The 17717-nt window shown below is 42.2% G+C and overlaps 1 protein-coding gene across 4 annotated transcripts in view; it reads left to right on the top strand.

The window, feature by feature from the left end:
• The window catches only part of LOC140476621 (RNA-binding protein 25-like), a 93423-nt gene that overhangs the window by 39094 nt on the left and 36612 nt on the right, over window positions 1–17717 (top strand). For 3 of the 4 annotated variants that reach the window (XM_072569507.1, XM_072569505.1, XM_072569508.1), the window contains exons 5-7: window positions 2966–3148; window positions 3668–3725; window positions 16929–17089. In XM_072569507.1, coding sequence (XP_072425608.1) covers window positions 2966–3148; window positions 3668–3725; window positions 16929–17089 — 402 coding nt within the window. The remainder of the gene's footprint in view (window positions 1–2965; window positions 3149–3667; window positions 3726–16928; window positions 17090–17717) is intronic. The other variant, XM_072569506.1, reaches the window with a different exon arrangement.

Consider the following 17717-nt stretch of genomic DNA (forward strand, 5'->3'; position numbering starts at 1 on the left):
TCTGCAAACATACTAACTGTACCTCTTATGCTCGTTTATGTAAATGACAAAAAGCCTTGGGCCAAGCACCGTTCCTTGTGGCACTCCACTGGTCACAGGACTCCAGTCTGAAAAACAACCCTCCACTACCACCCTCTGTCTTTTATCTTTGAGCCAGTTCTGTATCCAAATGGCTAGTTCTCCCTGTATTCCATGAGATCTAACCTTGCTAATCAGTCTCCCATGGGGAACCTTGTCAAACGCCTGACTGAAGTCCATATGGATCACATCTACTGCTCTGCCCTCATCAATCTTCTTTGTTACTTCAAAAAACTCAATGAAATTTGAGAGACATGATTTCCCATGCACAAAGCCATGTTGACGATCCCAAATCGGTCCTTGCCTTTCCAAATACATGTACATCCTGTCCCTCAGGATTCCCACCACAGAGGTCAGGCTCACTGGTCTATAGTTCCCTGGCTTGTCTTTACTGCCCTTCTTAAACAGTGGCACCACGTTTGCCAACCTCCAGTCTTCCGGCACCTCATCTGTGACTATCGATGATACCAATATCTCAGCAAGAGGCCCAGCAATCACTTCTCTAGCTGCCCACAGTTCTCGGGTACACCTGATCAGGTCCTGGGGATTTATCCACCTTTGACTGTTTCAAGACATCCAGCACTTCCTCCTCTGTAATCTGGACATTTTGCAAGATGTCACCATCTATTTCCCTACAGTCTATATCTTCCATATCCTTTCCACAGTAAATACTGATGCAAAATATTCATTTAGTATCTTCCCCATTTTCTGTGCCTCCACACAAAGGCCGCCTTGCTGATCTTTGAGGGGCCCTATTCTCTCCCTAGTTACCCTTTTGTCCTTAATATATTTGGAAAAACCCTTTGGATTCTCCTTAATTCTATTTGCCAAAGCTATCTCATGTCCCCTTTTTGCCCTCCTGATTTCCCTCTTAAGTATACTCCTACTTCCTTTATACTTTTCTAAGGATTCACTCGATCTATCTGTCTATACCTGACATATGCTTCCTCCTTTTTCTTAACCAACTCCTCAATTTCTTTAGTCATCCAGCATTCCCTATACCTGCCAGCCTTCCTTTTACTTACCAGCCTTCCCTTTCACCCTGACAGGAATATACTTTCTCTGGATTCTTATCTAATTTCCGAAGGCTTCCCATTTTCCAGACGTCCCTTTAACTGCGAACATCTGCCTCCAATCAGCTTTCGAAAGTTCTTGCCTAATGTCGTCAAAATTGGTCTTTCTCCAATTTTAGAACTTCAATTTTTACATCTGGTTTATCTTTTTCCATCCCTATTTTCAATCTAATAGAATTATTTTCGCTGGCCCCAAAGTGCTCCCCCACTGATACCCCAATCACCTGCCCTGCCTTATTTCCCAAGAGTAGGTCAAGTTTTGCACCTTCTCCAGTAGGTACATCCACAAACTGAATCAGAAAATTATCTTGTACACACTTAAGAAATTCCTCTCCATCTAAGCCTTTAACACTATGGCAGTCCCAGTCGATGTTTGGCAATTTAAAATCCCCTCCCATAACTACCCCATTATTCTTACAGATAGCTGAGCTCTCCTTGCAAGTTTGTTTCTCAATTTCCCTCTGACTATTAGGGGGTCTATAATACAATCCCAATTAGGTGATCATCCCTTTCTTATTTCTCAGTTCTACCCAAATAACTTCCCTGGATGTATTTCCGGGAATATCCTCCCTCAGCACAGCTGTAATGCTATCCCTTATCAAAAATGCCACTCCCCTCCTCTCTTGCCTCCCTTTCTATCCTTCCTGTAGCATTTATATCCTGGAACATTAAGCTGCCAGTCCTGCCCATCCCTGAGCCGTGTTTCCATAATTGCTATGATATCCCGGTCCCATGTTCCTAACCATGCCCTGAGTTCATCTACCTTCCCTATTGGGCCTCTTGCATTGAAATAAATGCAGTTCAATTTATTAGTCCTGGCCGCCCTGACCGTTTGACTCACTTCTGTTCTCAGCTGTACCTGTCTCAGATCTATCTCTTTCCTCACTATCTCCCTGAGTCCCCCCCCTCCCCCGCCCTTTACTAGTTTAAATCCTCCCAAGCAATTCTAGCACATTTCCCTGGCAGTATATTAGTCCCCTTCCAACTTAGGTGCTGTCGTTGTTGCTGTCTCTGTCTCCCTCCCTCCCGCACTGTCCTCACCATGTACTTCCTTTGTCTGCTCTTCTCCCTTTTAAACTGCTGTTGTTTTGACTTTTTTCCCGAAGTTCCAAAATAATGCAACAGCATATAAAACAGTAATTGCTGCTGCTGGAATTAGAGAACATCACCTCCAACATCTAAAATACCTCAAAAAAAGAGCAGCTCTTATAGCCAGAAGGTTTTCCTGTCCTCCATCTTGGATTACCCAGAATCCTCTCCCACTTTTGTCACTGTCCATTTTCTCTCTCCTCTTTTACGGTTTTTAACATTAGTGCTTTTCTTTGTTCCTCTGTAGTCTTTCCTTTCCTTCATTCTTTGCAGCCTCCACACACAGGTTGGTTCAGAAAGGAGTATTATATCTCATTCTATCAGGAAAAATTGATTGCCTGAGAATCTATCAGAGTAACCACTTCATAACTCTGTTTTGACCAATTAAGAGTATGAAATCTATCCACTATGATTCTTGTAACAAAAACTGAACTACACAAGGATGTCAAATTGCCATTCTCCTGCAACTTTAGATCCACTTCCTCTAATGTTCACGATTTGCAGTATTTTGCATAGTTTACTATGATCTCTAAACTTATGTCTGAGCAAATTGTTTCTATTTAAAGTGATGAAATTTGTACAGGAACATTGGACTGTGGTATCAATAAGTTCAGAAAGTTGGCGTCCTTAATTCCTTGATATGATCTTGAACCAGTATTACCACATTGAACAAAGGATTGTCTTCGATGTTTCTATTTCTTGAATAATAGATTCAAACATTGCAGTGTTTTACACAGGTTCTGGTACCAACCTCTGTACCCATGGTTGGAAAGCATATTGGACCAAGGAAAGACCATTCTAGTCAGAGGAGCCGTGATAGTGATGAAAACAGTGGTCCAACTACAACGGTGTTCGTTGGCAATATCTCTGAGAAAGCTTCAGATATGCTAATCAGGCAGTTGCTTGCAGTAAGTTTCCTTTTGCAATGTCATATGGCGAACATCATTAAAGTTAGTGATGCAGTTGTCTCCCTAATGCGTAATTGACTTAGGCTGAGTTATGGTGCTGTGTGTGGCCGCTGTGCCTAGATGGTAATGGCACATTTAAGAACACAGATCTTTGCTCTCGGGCTACCTAACCATTGAGATAAGTCAGTAGAAATGAATTCTACCCTTTCTTCAAACAAATATCTATCCTGTCTTCCTGCACCAAGTCCTGGCTCCAATGCCTCAGTTTCATTTTCATTTTCAAGTAGAGATGATGCTGTATTCATGTTTGTGCCTCCCATCCCAGATTGCTAAAGCACAAATTGAAATGCCTGTTTCGCATTGTTAGAAAATAAACTGTGGTGAATTGCTCTTTGTTGTGGATTACAGCTCATGTGTGGACTTCACAAAATGGTTCCTCGTAATGTGTTTTACAGTGTTGTTATAAAAGCTGACATTCAATTGGTAAACAACATGGTAATAATGATCTCCAATTTTCAGAAATGCGGCTTGGTTTTAAGCTGGAAGAGAGTGCAAGGGGCTTCAGGAAAGTTGCAAGGTATGTATAGTTTGTACTGAGTTATATAATGAGTTGGAATTCACCAAGTGAGTCTTTAGCCTACTTTAGACTGTTTGTAAGTATATTACTTGTACATTATCCATTTGAATCTTTTGTTTCATTTGTTTGTGGTATGTGGGTAACTGGTTGGGCTGGTTTGATGTTTAACAAAAACTTATTCCAAAATACCACATTGAGTGGTGGGCCATGGTGTTGGAAGCTATTGAGCATATATAGGGTGCCTGTCAAGAGCAACTCCTTTCAGATTATTGTGGTGACTCCCAAATGATTAGGTTGATTAACCTTTCACCCAAAAGTTAAACTAAGACCCTAAGTGACTGGTAGTTCATCATATTGCTGGGATTGTGATTTATTACTGACATCAAACTGACATATAAATGTTGACCTGGCACTTTTCAGATAAATGGAGGGATTTTCTCATGAGGTACTACCTTTACCCAGAGAAGGTAGGCAGAAATTTTCCCCTCAAATTCGTGAGGTAAATGGAATGCGCTATTCTTTGGACAGAGAGTACAGAGGAACCTGTTAATCTGGCGTCGATTATCGAAATTTCAGAATATCCGTACAAGATCGCGACACTTGGCTAAACTGTGTTATCCGGCATTCGATTATCTGAACAAAATATTCCCTGCCAGTGTCCTTCAGATAATTGAGGCTCCTCTGTTTGCCACTGTCAGCAGGGAATTGATGCAAAGTTAATTATAAAACCCAAATGTTGTTATCTCATTGCACTACTTTGTTCACTAGTTTTGTGGGACCTATTAGAATCATAGGATCAAAAATTGAAGCTGCTGAAAAATCTCAGCAGGTCAGGCAGCATCTGTGGAGAGAATTGAGTTCTGAGGAATGGTCACTTGACCTGAAACGCCAACCCTGATTTCTCTCCATAGATGCTGTCAGATCTGCTGAACTTTTCCAGCATTTTCTGTTTTTTGTTTCTGATTTCCAGCATCCACAGATCATTTGGTTTTCATTTGAGGATGATAGGGCAAAAGACAGCATTAGAGCCATTGTGTCTATGCTGGCTGTTTGCTGAACTAATGAATCCCATTCCCTTTCACATTTTGCCTTATTTATTTCCTCTTCCATGTTACTTTGAAACTGATTCCATTGTCCTTTCAGGAAGAGCATTCGGGATAAACCAAGTGTCCATTTTTGTCAAGCAAAAATCTGCATTCTCTGCTTATTGACCTTACTGACGCTGGAAACAGTTTCGTATGAACTGTTTCAATTTTTCATTATTTGAATATGCTGAGTGTCCAGTTAACTCCTTTATCCCAGGTATTATTGTAGTAAATCCCTTGAACCATTTCATATCCTTCCTAAAGAATGCTGTCCAGAATGTGGCATATCTTATTTGCTTATATACTTTATTCCTTTATCTAAATCTTTTTCTTTACCCCTTCCTATCAAAATGCATTACCACCAATGTGAAACTTCTCCCCTCCCTAAACAGAAGTACTTTTCCAAAAGCTTTGCTTGCATGCGTTTGTTCCTAGTAGAGCCGATCTATTTTCTGCTACTGATACTTACAGTTAACATTTCTTTTTTCTGTATCATTATTCTGCTACCGTTTGGCCTCTGCTTTCTGCAGTTTAAAACAAAAGCCACGTTTCCAGCCCCCATCAATTCTAAATGAGTCATAGTGGACTCTTTGTCTCCACAGATGCTGCAAGTTCTGCTGAGTTTCTCCAACACTACCTGTTTTTATTTCACTACACACTTGCCTTTGTTAAATCTTCTCTGTCATCTGTTTGCTTCTTTGATGAATTCCAAAACTGTTAGGATCCTTGAAAGACATAATGTTGTTTGCAAACTTTGATTTTATACCAAATACTCAAGTCCAAGTGACAAGAACACATCAAAAAGAACAGTGATTGCAATAGCCTTGAGTTACAACATTGTAATGTCCCTTCAATCTGAAAATAAACAACTGTTTACCTTTAAGCTGTTAACCAACTTCTTGTTAAGTATGGGGAGGAGTGGATAAGTGAAACAAAAGGGAAAGTCAGACAGGGCAGAAAGCAGAAATACAGGAAATGGGTTGAACATGATTGAAGGTCTTGTTTGCCACAAAAGGATAGGGATCCTGAGTTTGGGTGGTGGTGGGGGGTGTGGGGTGGGGGGGGGGGATGCGCAGAAAAAGGAAGCAATGTTGGAAGAATGATGAGGAAACTAACATCAGAAAATATACTTCAGAAACTGGGAGAAAGGAAAGGAGTCAACGAAAACCAAAAGTGAAAGGACAACACAGGAACAGGCCCGACCCCTCAAAACATTTTTAAGCAGGTAGCTCAGGTTGTAATTTTGCTATTTGTTTTAGGTAAGTATATAGTAGATATTCCTGGATTCAATTAGCTGGACCAACTGCTGAGTTTTTTAAACAAACAGAATTTAGTTACAAAATTACAGAATGAAACATTAAGAACAGAAAATAGAATACCAGATAACTTCCTATCCAAACCTGACAGACTATGCTGACTTAATGATGCTCTTCCAAAGATACTTGCAACAGGAGTAAATAAAGGGTAGGGGAATGGGTCTGGGTGGGCTACTCTGCGGAGGGTCAGTGTGGACTTGTTGGGCCGAAGGACGTGTTTCCATACTGTCGGTAATCTAATCTAATCTAATCCCCATAAACAGACCCCTTAGCACAAAAGGTAAAATTAAACAAAGGCTTACAGGTTTCAAGACAGAGCAGAGAGTTCAGCAGTTTTTTTTTCACACATTCCCTGTTGCAACTAACTCTGATCTAAATGAAGGCTAGCTACACAGCTAGCTGGCCACTGCCCTTTAATTATACCAGTTTTTTAAGACATGAAAGTCTTAGTCTGGAAACATTATCTATTATGGGTAAACAAAATGGGCCCCCAATAAAACTTTCAAACTGAGCCTTGTTGGAGCCAGGCCAATTACTCCGGGGGAAATAAACTCAAGGACATAGTAACCTTTCTTAAAAAAAACCAACATGGTGACTATGCTGATCATCATGCCCTACCTAAACTAAAAACCAAACCTGGCCTTATTTGGTCCATATCTCTCTATTCATTCCCTATTCATGTAACTATCCAGATGCATCTTAAATGTCACCACCTCTCTCATCAGTGCATACCAGACTCCTACCACACTCTGCATGAAAATCTTCCCTTGTACATCTCTCTAAAAGTTTCCCCTATCACCTTGAACCTGTGCCCCCTTGTAATTGTAATTTCAACCCTGGAAAAACCCTCTGAAAATCCACCTTATCTGTGCATCTCATAATTTTGTAGACCTCTCTCAGCTGCCATCTTTCCAGTGAAAGTTGATGCAGGAAGTATGGTGAGTAAGTATGGCGGCCCAAGTCATGGTGGGAGCAATAGCCCTAAGATGGATATTAGTAGACAGCCTAACTCCAGAAATGCATATAGTACGTGGGCCACTAGAGTATTCACTATCCCCTCTGACTTTCCAAACAAATGGTACTTATCAAAGGACTCAGTTTTATCCCATATGCCTCCACTTCAGTAAATTGTGGGTGGAAAATGGCATTGAGTCATATCTCACTGAAACAGACCATTTGGTCCACTCTTCTGTGCTGACCAAAATTGCAATCCCTTTGACTAGCATTTAGTCCATTTCCCCAAGCCCTTCCTATTCATATACTCTTCCAGATGCCTTTTAAACTCTTCCAGATGCCTACCGTACACCACTACCTTTTGGCAACTCATTATACACCTTCTATGAAAAAGGTACCCTTTAGGTTCTTTTTAAATCTTTTCCACATTACCTTAAACATATGCCCTCTAGTTTTGGACCACCCCACCCTGGGCAAAATACCTTATTTACCCTATCCATGCCCCTCATTATTTTATAGACCCTTGTAAGGGCCGGCAGCTTGGCTCAGTGGTTACCACTGCTGCCTCAGTGCCAGGGACCTGGGTTCGATTCCAGCCTCTGGCAACCATCTGTGTGGAGTTTCCACATTCTCCCCAGGGTTTCCCCTGGGTGTTTCAGAATCTTCTCACAATCCAAAGGCTAGGGAGGCTATGGCTGAGCGGTATTATCGCTGGACTATTAATACAAGGACCTAGGTAATGTTCTGGGAACCTGGGTTTGAATCCAGCCATGGGAGATGGTATAATTTGAATTCGAGAAACATCTGGAACGATGACCATAAATCTATTTGGGCAGCACAGTGGCTCAGTGGTTAGCACTGTTGCCCCTCTGCACCAGGAAATCAGGTTCGATTCCGCCCTCAGGTGACTCTGTCTGTGTGGAATTTGCACATTCTCCCCATGTCTGCGTGGGTTTCCTCCGGGTGCTCTGGTTTCCTCCCACAGTCCAGAGATGTGCAAGTCAGGTAAATTGCCCATAGTGTGAGGTGCATTAATTAGTCCAGAGGCAAATAGCTCTGGGTAGGTTACTGTTCAGAGGGTCACTGTGGAGTTGTTGGGCCAAAGGGCCTGTTTCCACACTTTTGGGAATCTAATCTAATCGTGTAGGTTACAGGTTAGGTGAATTGGCCATACTAAATTGCCCATAGTGTTCAGGGATGTGTAGGGTAGGTGCGTTAGCAGGGAGTAAAACTGGAACAGTAGCCCAGGGGAATGGGTCTGGGTGGGTTGATCTTCAGAGGGTTGGTGTGAACTTGTTGGGCCAAATGGACTGTTTCCACACTGTAGGGTTTCTATAATTCTATGATAAGGTTACGCTTCAGCCTCTGAGGGAATATAGCCCTAGCCTATTCAGCCTCTCCCTACAACTCAAACCTTCCAATCCTGGCAGCATCCTTGTAAATCTTTTCCGAACTCTCTCAGGTTTCACAACATCTTTCCTCTAGCAAGGAGACCTAGTGTTGTACATGGTATTCCAAAATTTGCCTCATCAGTGTTCTGTTTATCCACAACATGACATTATGACTCCTGTGCTCAATGTTCTTCCTGATGAAGGGCTTTTGCCCGAAACGTCGATTTTACTGGTCCTTGGATGCTGCCTGAACTGCTGTGCTCTTCCAGCACCATTAATCCAGAATCTGGTTTCCAGCATCGGCAGTCATTGTTTTTACCTAGTTCTCACTAATAAAGGCAAGCATGCCACACGCCGCCTTCGCTACCCTGTCGACGTGCAACTCCAATTTCAAGGCACTATGTATCTTAACCCCTAGGTCTCTGTTCTGCAGCGCACTGCAGTGCCCGACTGTTAACTGTTGGTCCTGCGTCAGGTAGCATTCCCAAAATGCAACACCTCCCATTTATCCCAATGAAACTCTCTGCCACTCCTCAGCTCGCCGGCTCAGCTGATCCTTTTGGACTGAGGTAACCACCTTACCTGTCCACTACACCACCAATTTTGGTGTCACCTCCAAACTTTAATAACCATGCCCCTCATATTCACATCCAAATCATTTTTGTAAATGGTGAAAAGCAGTGGACCCAGCACCAATCCTTGTGGCACACTGCTGGTCCCAAGCCTCCAGACAGAAAAGCAACCATTCTCTTGCAACTTGCTACCCTCGAGCCAATTTTGTATCCAACTGGCTAGCTCCCCCGGAACCCATGTGATCTAAACTTACTGTCACATTTGCCTTCATGCCAGTTTCCTTGGGAAGAAATCCTGACCCTGTTCACCAGGCCCTTTCACCCTCCATCTAGACCTCTCTCTGTGGTCCTTGACCTAATCTTGACCTGTCCAGTGGGAACTGTCAATGTGACATTGGCTTTCTGTGTTCCCCTCCCTCACTCTAACTTGAGTGCACTTTTCTCTCTAGTCTAATCTGACTTTCTCGTCAAACTTATTGACTAGATATGCTGATGTCACTTAACGTGTTGGTATTATTCTGAGACATAATTCCTATCATCCCTAGACAGCAGCCTCCATGTTAAGCATTGTTTTTGTGACTGTCACTGACTGTATCTCCTCTGGAGATCTTTCATTCACTGATCTCCACCTTACTGTTCCCTAATCCCAAACAACTCACTTCTGCCTCCTCATTTAAATTGAAAAGCAGGACTGCCTTGGTAGACCCATTGTTTCAGATTTTTCATGTTCCACTGAATTCATTTCTTCCTGTCTTGACTAGTGTTACTTGGAAAGGTTTAAACTAGAGTAGCAGGGGGCTGGGAACTAGAGCAGCAGGTCAGCACTTGAAGGAATTGAGGGGGAAGTGGATGTTAGGGCCAAAAATCCTGAAAGGAAGGACAGGCAGAAACAGATAAATGATCATGCTGGGACTGATGGACTGAAGTGATTTGTTTCAAGGAGTATTATGGGTGAGGCAGATGAGCTTAGCACCTGGATCAGTACGTGGGCCTATAATGTGACCATGACAGAAACTTGGTTGAGAGGGAGACTGCTCAGTGTTGTCTTGGATGAAATGTGGAGGTGAAAGAAGTAGAGGATTTGTTACTAATCAGGGAGAATGTTCCATTTGCACTTAGGACATCGTGGAGGGCTCCTCCACTATGTCCTATGTGGATAGAGTACAAAAATAAGATGGGTGCAGTCACTCTGGTGGCTGTTGGAGGGCCCACAGTATAACCCTGAGTCATTGAAGAACAAATACGTAGACAGATTATGGAAAGATGCAATAATAGCAGGGTTGTCATACCAACATTGACTGGGATTTCCTTCGAGCCACAGGCTTAGATGGTGTAGAATTTGTCAAGTGCATCCAAGAGGGCTTTCTATGTGACAATATGTGGATAGTCGAAGTAGAGTAAGGATCGTAATGGGCCTTGTATTGGCTAATGAGCCTGGCTGGGTGACCGACCTTTCAGTGGGCGAGTGTTTTGGAAACAGTGATCACAACTCCTTAGGTTTTAAGATAAGTCAGGACCTTGCAGGAAGGTAATAAATTAGGGAGAGCTAATTACAACTATTAGGCAGGATCGAGGGAGTGTTAATTGGGAACAACTGTTATTGGCAACTCCACATTTGACACAGTTGTTTAGATTAGAGTAGAGTAGATTAGATTCCCTACAGTATGGAAACAGGCCCTTTGGCCCAACAAGTCCACACCGACTCTACGAAGAGTAACCCACCCAGACCCATTCCTCCACCTATATTTACTAATGCACCTGGGCAATTTAGCATGGCCAATTCACTTAACCCCCACATCTTTGAATTATGGGAGGAGACCAGAGCACTCTGAGGAAACCCACGCAGACCCTGGGGGAACGTGCAAACCCCATACAGACAGTCGCCGGAGGCTGGAATTGAACCCAGGTCTCTAGCGCTGTGAGGAAGCTGTGCTAACCACTGAGGCACTGCCCCCCTTCTATCTTCCCCCCCCCCCCCCCCCCGAAAAAAAGGTTTAAGGACCTACTTATCAGGACCGGCATGCCTAGGTAAGGATGGAGTGACAAGTTAAGGGATCCATGGAAAATGAGGCGGGTTGAGAATTTTGTTAGACGAAAAGAAAGAAGCATGTGTAAGGTTTAGGAAGCTAAAATTGGACTCAACCTGTGGGTAGTGTAAAGAAAGTGGGAAAGAACTTTTGTAGCTAATTAAGACAGCAAAGAGGAGGCCATGATAGGACTCTTGCTAGTTTGGTTAAAGGCAATCCAAATTAAAAACAAGAGGATAAATAGGAAGAAGCTAGGACCACTCTGGGACAAAGCAGGGATCTTATGCATGGCTGCAGAAGATGTGGACAATATCCTAAATGAGTAATTTGCATCAGTATTCACCCAGGAGAAAGATGGAGAGGCTGTGGAGATTAATGTGGTGCATGCGAAAATGCCTGGGCATTTTGCAATCAAGAAAGGAGTGGTGTTGGATATCTTGAACAACAGATGGATATGTCCCCAGGGCCAGGTGGTATTTGCCTCAGGTTATTGAGAGAGACAAGAGCAGATTGCTGACCAAGATCTTTGTATCCTTGCTAGCCACTAGAGAAGTCCTAAAGGACTGCCGAGTAGCTAATGTTGCTCCCCTGTTCAAGAAGAGAAATAGGAATAATCCAGAAAACCTTGGACCACTGACTCTCACATCAGTGGTTAGGAAGCTATTGGAGAGAATTCTTAGGAATAGGATTTGCACACATTTGGAAAAGCATGGCCTAATTAAGGACAGTCAGCTTGGCTTTGTACTGGGCAGGTGACACAGGTGATCGATGAGGATAGAGCAGTGGATGTTGTCACCATGGATTTTGAATAAGGCTTTCAACAAGTGTCCTTCATGGTAGGCTCATTTCAGAAGATTAAGATTCATGGGATCTGCAGTGACTTGGCTGCTTAGATTCAGAATTAGCTTGCTTGTAAAAGATAGAGGGTAGTGTTTTTCAGGCGGAAGGTCCATGACAAGTAGTGTTCTGCAGGGATCCTTACTGGGACCTCTGATATTTGTGATATATATATAAAAATGACTTGGATGAAAACATAGATTGGTGGGTTAGTAAGTTTGGAGGTGATACAAAGACTGGTGGGGTTATGGATAGTGCCGAAGGTTGTCAAAGGACACAGTTGCAGACATGGGCAGAGAATTGGCAGATGGAGTTTCATCCAGGTAAATGTGAATTGCTGCACTTCAGGAGATTTTAAATTTTAAGGAAATGAATACAGTTATGGCAGGACCCTGAACAGCATTGATTTAGAGGGATCTTGATTAGATTTGATTAGATTACTTTAGATTAGATTACTTACAGTGTGGAAACAGGCCCTTCGGCCCAACAAGTCCACACCACCCCGCCGAAGCGCAACCCACCCATGCCCCTACATCTACATCTACCCCTTACCTAACACTATGGGCAATTTAGCATGACCAATTCACCTGACCTGCACATCTTTGGACTGTGGGAGGAAACCGGAGCACCCGGAGGAAACCCACGCAGACACGGGGAGAACGTGCAAACTCCACACAGTCAGTCACCTGAGGCGGGAATTGAACCCGGGTCTCTGGCGCTGTGAGGCAGCAGTGCTAGGCGCTGTGAGGCAGCAGTGCTAACCACTGTGCCACCGTGGGGTTCAAGTCCATAGCTTCCTGAAAGTGACCCCACAAGTAGATGGGGTGGTAAAGAAGGCATATGGCCTTTATTAGTCTGAGCACTTAGGTACAAGAGTCAGGTTGTAATGTTGCAGCTTTATAAGACTTTAGCTAGTTTGTACTGAAGAGCATTGCATTCAATTCTGGTCATCACATTTTTGGAAGAATGTGGAGGATTTGGAGAGGGTGCAGAGGTTTACCAGGCTGCTGCTATATGAGAGGGTATGAGCTGTAAGGAGAAGGTAGAAAGACTCAGGTTGTTTCCCCTGGGGTGGGGTGGGGGTGGGAGGATGGATGGTCTGGGGTCTTGATAGAAGTCTGTAAAATTTGAGTTGAAATAATGCTAGGGGCCATGCATTGAATGTGAGGGGATAAGTTCAAAGGAGGGGAGGGATAAGTTTTTTTTAGTCATAGGAGACTGCAATGCATTGCCAGGGATGGTGATGCTGATACAATAGTGGCATTTAAGGGTCTTTTAGGTAAGCATGTGAATATGCAAGGTATGAAGGGATATGGACCAAGGGCAGGTGGAAGGGATTAGTTTAAGTTGGCATCGTGTTCAGAACAACATTGTGAGCCAAAGGGCCTGCTCTTGTACTGTGCTATTCTATGTTAAAGTCTGCACCGCCAAATCTGTACTTCCCAGCACAAGGCCCACAGCCTTGAATGTTACGATATTTCAAGTGTTCAAGTACATTATGGAGACCAAAAGTAGTCTTGGTGACTGCTTTGTGGAACAAATCTCCTGTTCTTTTGCTTTCTTGCCTTTTTCAATGCACCATTGTGCTCACATGCTTACGTTTTGGTCCCAGGCCTGCTGTGATGTTCTAACTAAGTTCACACAAGCTGGAATAATACCATTTTTTTTTCTGATTAAATACTTAGTCTCTCAGACTCAACTTTGAGATCAATTACTTCAAACCATGTGCTCTTATCTTCATTTTTATATGTTTTACACCAATATCCCTTTCAGTATTTTTGCTTTCAGTAATAGCTAACCTTTATTCTACTGCTAACGTTTTAGTTTGGCCAAGGCTTTGCTTTTTCATTACAACCATTACTAGTTCCTTTGCATTTTGTTGGATGGTACCTTTGATCTTTATCTCCCTCTACTCATTTTTCCTAAACCTTCCCTTCTGTTTCACTAACCTTCTCCTTTTTCTAACAACAGAAACCCATTACTTTTCCACCCTTCTACAGTCATAGGAAAAGCTATATCAGAATTGAAATGTTAACTCTGTGTTTTTCTCCACAGGTGCTTCTAAACCTGATGTGTTTTTCCAGCACCTTGGTTTTATTTCATATCTTGAAGAAATGCAGAATTTTGCTTTGATATTGGTAGTTTTCCTGATACTATTCCTTAAATCTCATTGGTTTTAACTAAAAAAAACTTGTTTGGTTCTAACAAACTTCCTGTTAACTACTTTGTCAAATACCTTTTGTAAGACAGAAACTCAACTTCTCTACCCTCAACAAGCCTTTCTTGCTTGATCAAAGAACTTGATTGAGTCACTCAAACACAATACTTGTCCAAACGTAAATAATTTTGGCCCAGATTTAATATCTGTGACTTTGCCCAGCATTGACTTTAGGCTGACTTTGTTTGTTACCAACTTTATTGCTCTCTCCATTTTTAAAGCAGGTCCTGTACAACATTCCACAATACCCATAATTACCTTGATTTAAATATTTTTCACACCGCCCTTCCTCCATTCCATTCACCAGTTTTTCTGTCTCCGTCACATCTGTTCTGATCGTTTCACATTCTCATGGGGGTCTTCAGGGTCCATCTTTTCTCTGAACCAAGGATTCCTTACCATTATGGATGAAAAGCCCAATACTGTGTCTGACTTATTTCCTACACTTGTTCCCTCGTTCCACACCTCCCCCCACCTCTCTTTCTTGCATGCACACATACAATCCCTCTTGTTCTCTGTCACTCCACTCCAGCAGTGCTACCATGATGCACACTTTCCCCTCCCTTGTCAGCATTCTGCAGGGACAGTTCCTTCCAGGACATCCTGCTTCACTCCTCCACGCACGTACCCCCCCACAACTACAGCAGGTACAATACTTGCTGGTTTCAGCACCATCATTACTATCCAAGGCCACTGTTACACCTTCCAGGTGTGGCAGTGATTCACCTGCACTTTGTTCAACCTTATCTACTGTTTTGCTACCGGAATGCCATTTCCTAATCCTCTCCTATACTCTTATTTTGAGGAGACAAACAGACTGTTTTACCACTTAGCAAAACATTCACGTTCTTCCTGTAAAAAAAATGACACTGAGATTTGTATTGCTTGCCATTTCAATACACCACGATGTGCTGAGATTTCTGAGTCGGGCCTAGACCCAGTGAGGTTGAAAGTAAGCTGCATGTTGAATGTCACCTCATCTTTCCATTCAACCATCGGCTTTTTACATCAAGTTGATAGTTTCAGAACGTTGACACTGTCCTCCATGTTTGTTACCTATCCTGGCAACCACAGGTCCTGTCCTGAAATGGATTGTTTTCAGCAAGTCATTTTCACTTGCTCATAGTCCCTGTTTTAACATAGCTAGCATCTCTTCACTGGCTTGCTGTCCCTTTGTTTGCTTCTGTCTTCTCTCACTCTTGGCTTTGCTCCTGTCTTCTCTCACTTGTGTTCTGGTCTTCACCTATCTGCTTGCTGAAACCACCCTCTTATTTCCATTTTATTTTTTAGCTATATCCAGTTCTGACAAAGGCTCACTGGATTCAAAACACTAATTCTGTTTTCTCTCCACAAATGCTGTTGGACCGACTGAGGTTTTGCAGCAGTTTCTGTATTTGTTTCAGATCTCCAGTACCTTCATTTTTTGTTTTATTTTAGCATTTGCAATGCTCTGATGTTCTCGTACTGCATTCATGTCAAAGCAGGAGTGAAAGATTACTGGCAGAGTTTATGCAATCACAATCCATTTTTGCCTCAGTAACCACAGGTGACTTGCTACTTTTGACTGCAACTTACTGTTTAACTAGCACCTGCTTTTGGTTTCTATGACTTAGCATGTTCTCAAAGTACCTTGTCCTTTCTGTGACATTGGCAGTGTTCTGTCATAAAAACTTGTCCTAGTACTCATTGGATACCCAAGCCACGTCATCTTAATTTGTCCGCCTAGTCTTGATTTTACTCTGTTTATGAAATCCATTTTGGATATGCTTAATATTAACTGTGGACCTGTTATTCCCTTAAGATCTCCCCTGTTTTTCCTAACTAACTCTCTCTACATTTGGATGATAGAAGTGACTCATTAGCTCTTTTCTGTAATTCTTGCATCTGCGGTATTTATGTAGATGATGTTTGGGGACGGCAGGGATTAGTAAAGGTTTGTTATAAAGTGGCTTGAGCATCTTGAGGATATAGGAAGAGATGAGTAAAGAAGAGTTTCTCGTGTTCGGCTCAGCAAGATTTATTCCCCTTCCTCTTTCTTCAGACCCTGGCAATATTAGAAGAGATGAAAACGAGTCCAGGGGATTTTAAAAGAATGATTATGGGGTAATTGGAAAAAGATCAGGTCAAACCAGAACCACTTAAATGGTGCTGAAAAAGAAGGGATTAAAATGATGTATTTTGAAGGTTCATACCGTACTTTATATTTCTTAAGAGATGAAGTTTATCTGTTTAGCATCCAAATACAGCAATGTTGGATAGTTAACATGAAGTGTATTTTTTCGTTTGCCTTTTAGGAATATTGTTCTTTGCAAAAATGTCAAGTTTACTTTTTTATCCTCAGAATCATAGAATCCCTACAGTGCAGAAAGAGGCCAATAGGCCCACCAGGTCTGCAGCGACCCTCTGAAGAACATGAGCGTGCACGCACTTCCCTATCCTATCCTCATAACTGGGTTTTTAACCATGATTAACCTACATGTCCCTGGAGCCTACTAGGCAATTTTTAACGTGGCCACTCCACTTAACCTGCACATCTTTGTACTGTGGGAGGAAACTGGAGCATCCAGTGAGAACCCATTCAGACAGGGAGAACATGCAAGCTCCATACAGTCCCCAATGCTGAAATTGACTTGGAGATTCCAGCTAGCACTGATGCTGTAAGACAGCAGTGCTAACTACTGGCTGTTCTTCATAGACTCGTAAAGCAGGCAAATAATCAAGCACAAAAATTTATTAATTTTAACCGTTTTAAAATCCAATGTTGTCATATGTCATTTTTGTAAACATGTCATTACTTTGGTAGCATTTGGTTTTTGCGAATACAAAGAACCCGAATCCACACTACGTGCTTTAAGGTTATTGCATGAGCTTCAAGTGGGAGACAAGAAACTACTTGTAAAGGTGGATGCGAAGACCAAAGCCCAACTGGATGAGTGGAAGGCCAAAAAAAAGGGAGTCAATGGGGTATGTTACATTCAGATAAATATCTGAACAGTTTTATTGTTGCAAATTCGAAATACTATCTACATTTCAAGTAAAATATAACCACTGACTTGCAGTTGTCAGTTAATGTTTAATTGGCATTGAAAGAATAAGAACTTGTTTTCAATGAATTGAGTCCGACTTTTTGCTGCTATTGGTTAGCCATAATAAATCAGTGTCTTTTAGCCAGTAAAAGCAAATAAGCTCTTACGAAGGAAAGAAATTTGGAAGCTTGAGAGAAGGTAAATTGAACATTACTTACCAAATGAAAGAAATGGGTCATTACAAAATGGACCTGTTTTGAGGTTGGAACTCAAATCCTTTACTCCACGAATTAATACTGAAGAACATTTTACTTGGGGTGGAGTTCGCAAGGGAGGAAGAATATTACCCAGCTGTGTAGACTTATGACTTCCAAGAGGTCGTTTGTTTTAAAAAAATTAGTTTTGTGACATAGGCAGAGAAAAGGAGGAGGTTCTGAGGCAAAAATATAGGAAGTTAGGCAGGAAATTAAAATGTAGGTCCTTTGTAGTGATATTAGGATTACTCCTGGTGCTACGAAGTTCGACAACTTAGGGAAATAAACAGCGATATCTTGAAGTGTCCATAT

This window comes from Chiloscyllium punctatum, chromosome 4 (assembly GCF_047496795.1).
Source record: "Chiloscyllium punctatum isolate Juve2018m chromosome 4, sChiPun1.3, whole genome shotgun sequence".
NCBI classification, from domain to species: domain Eukaryota; kingdom Metazoa; phylum Chordata; class Chondrichthyes; order Orectolobiformes; family Hemiscylliidae; genus Chiloscyllium; species Chiloscyllium punctatum.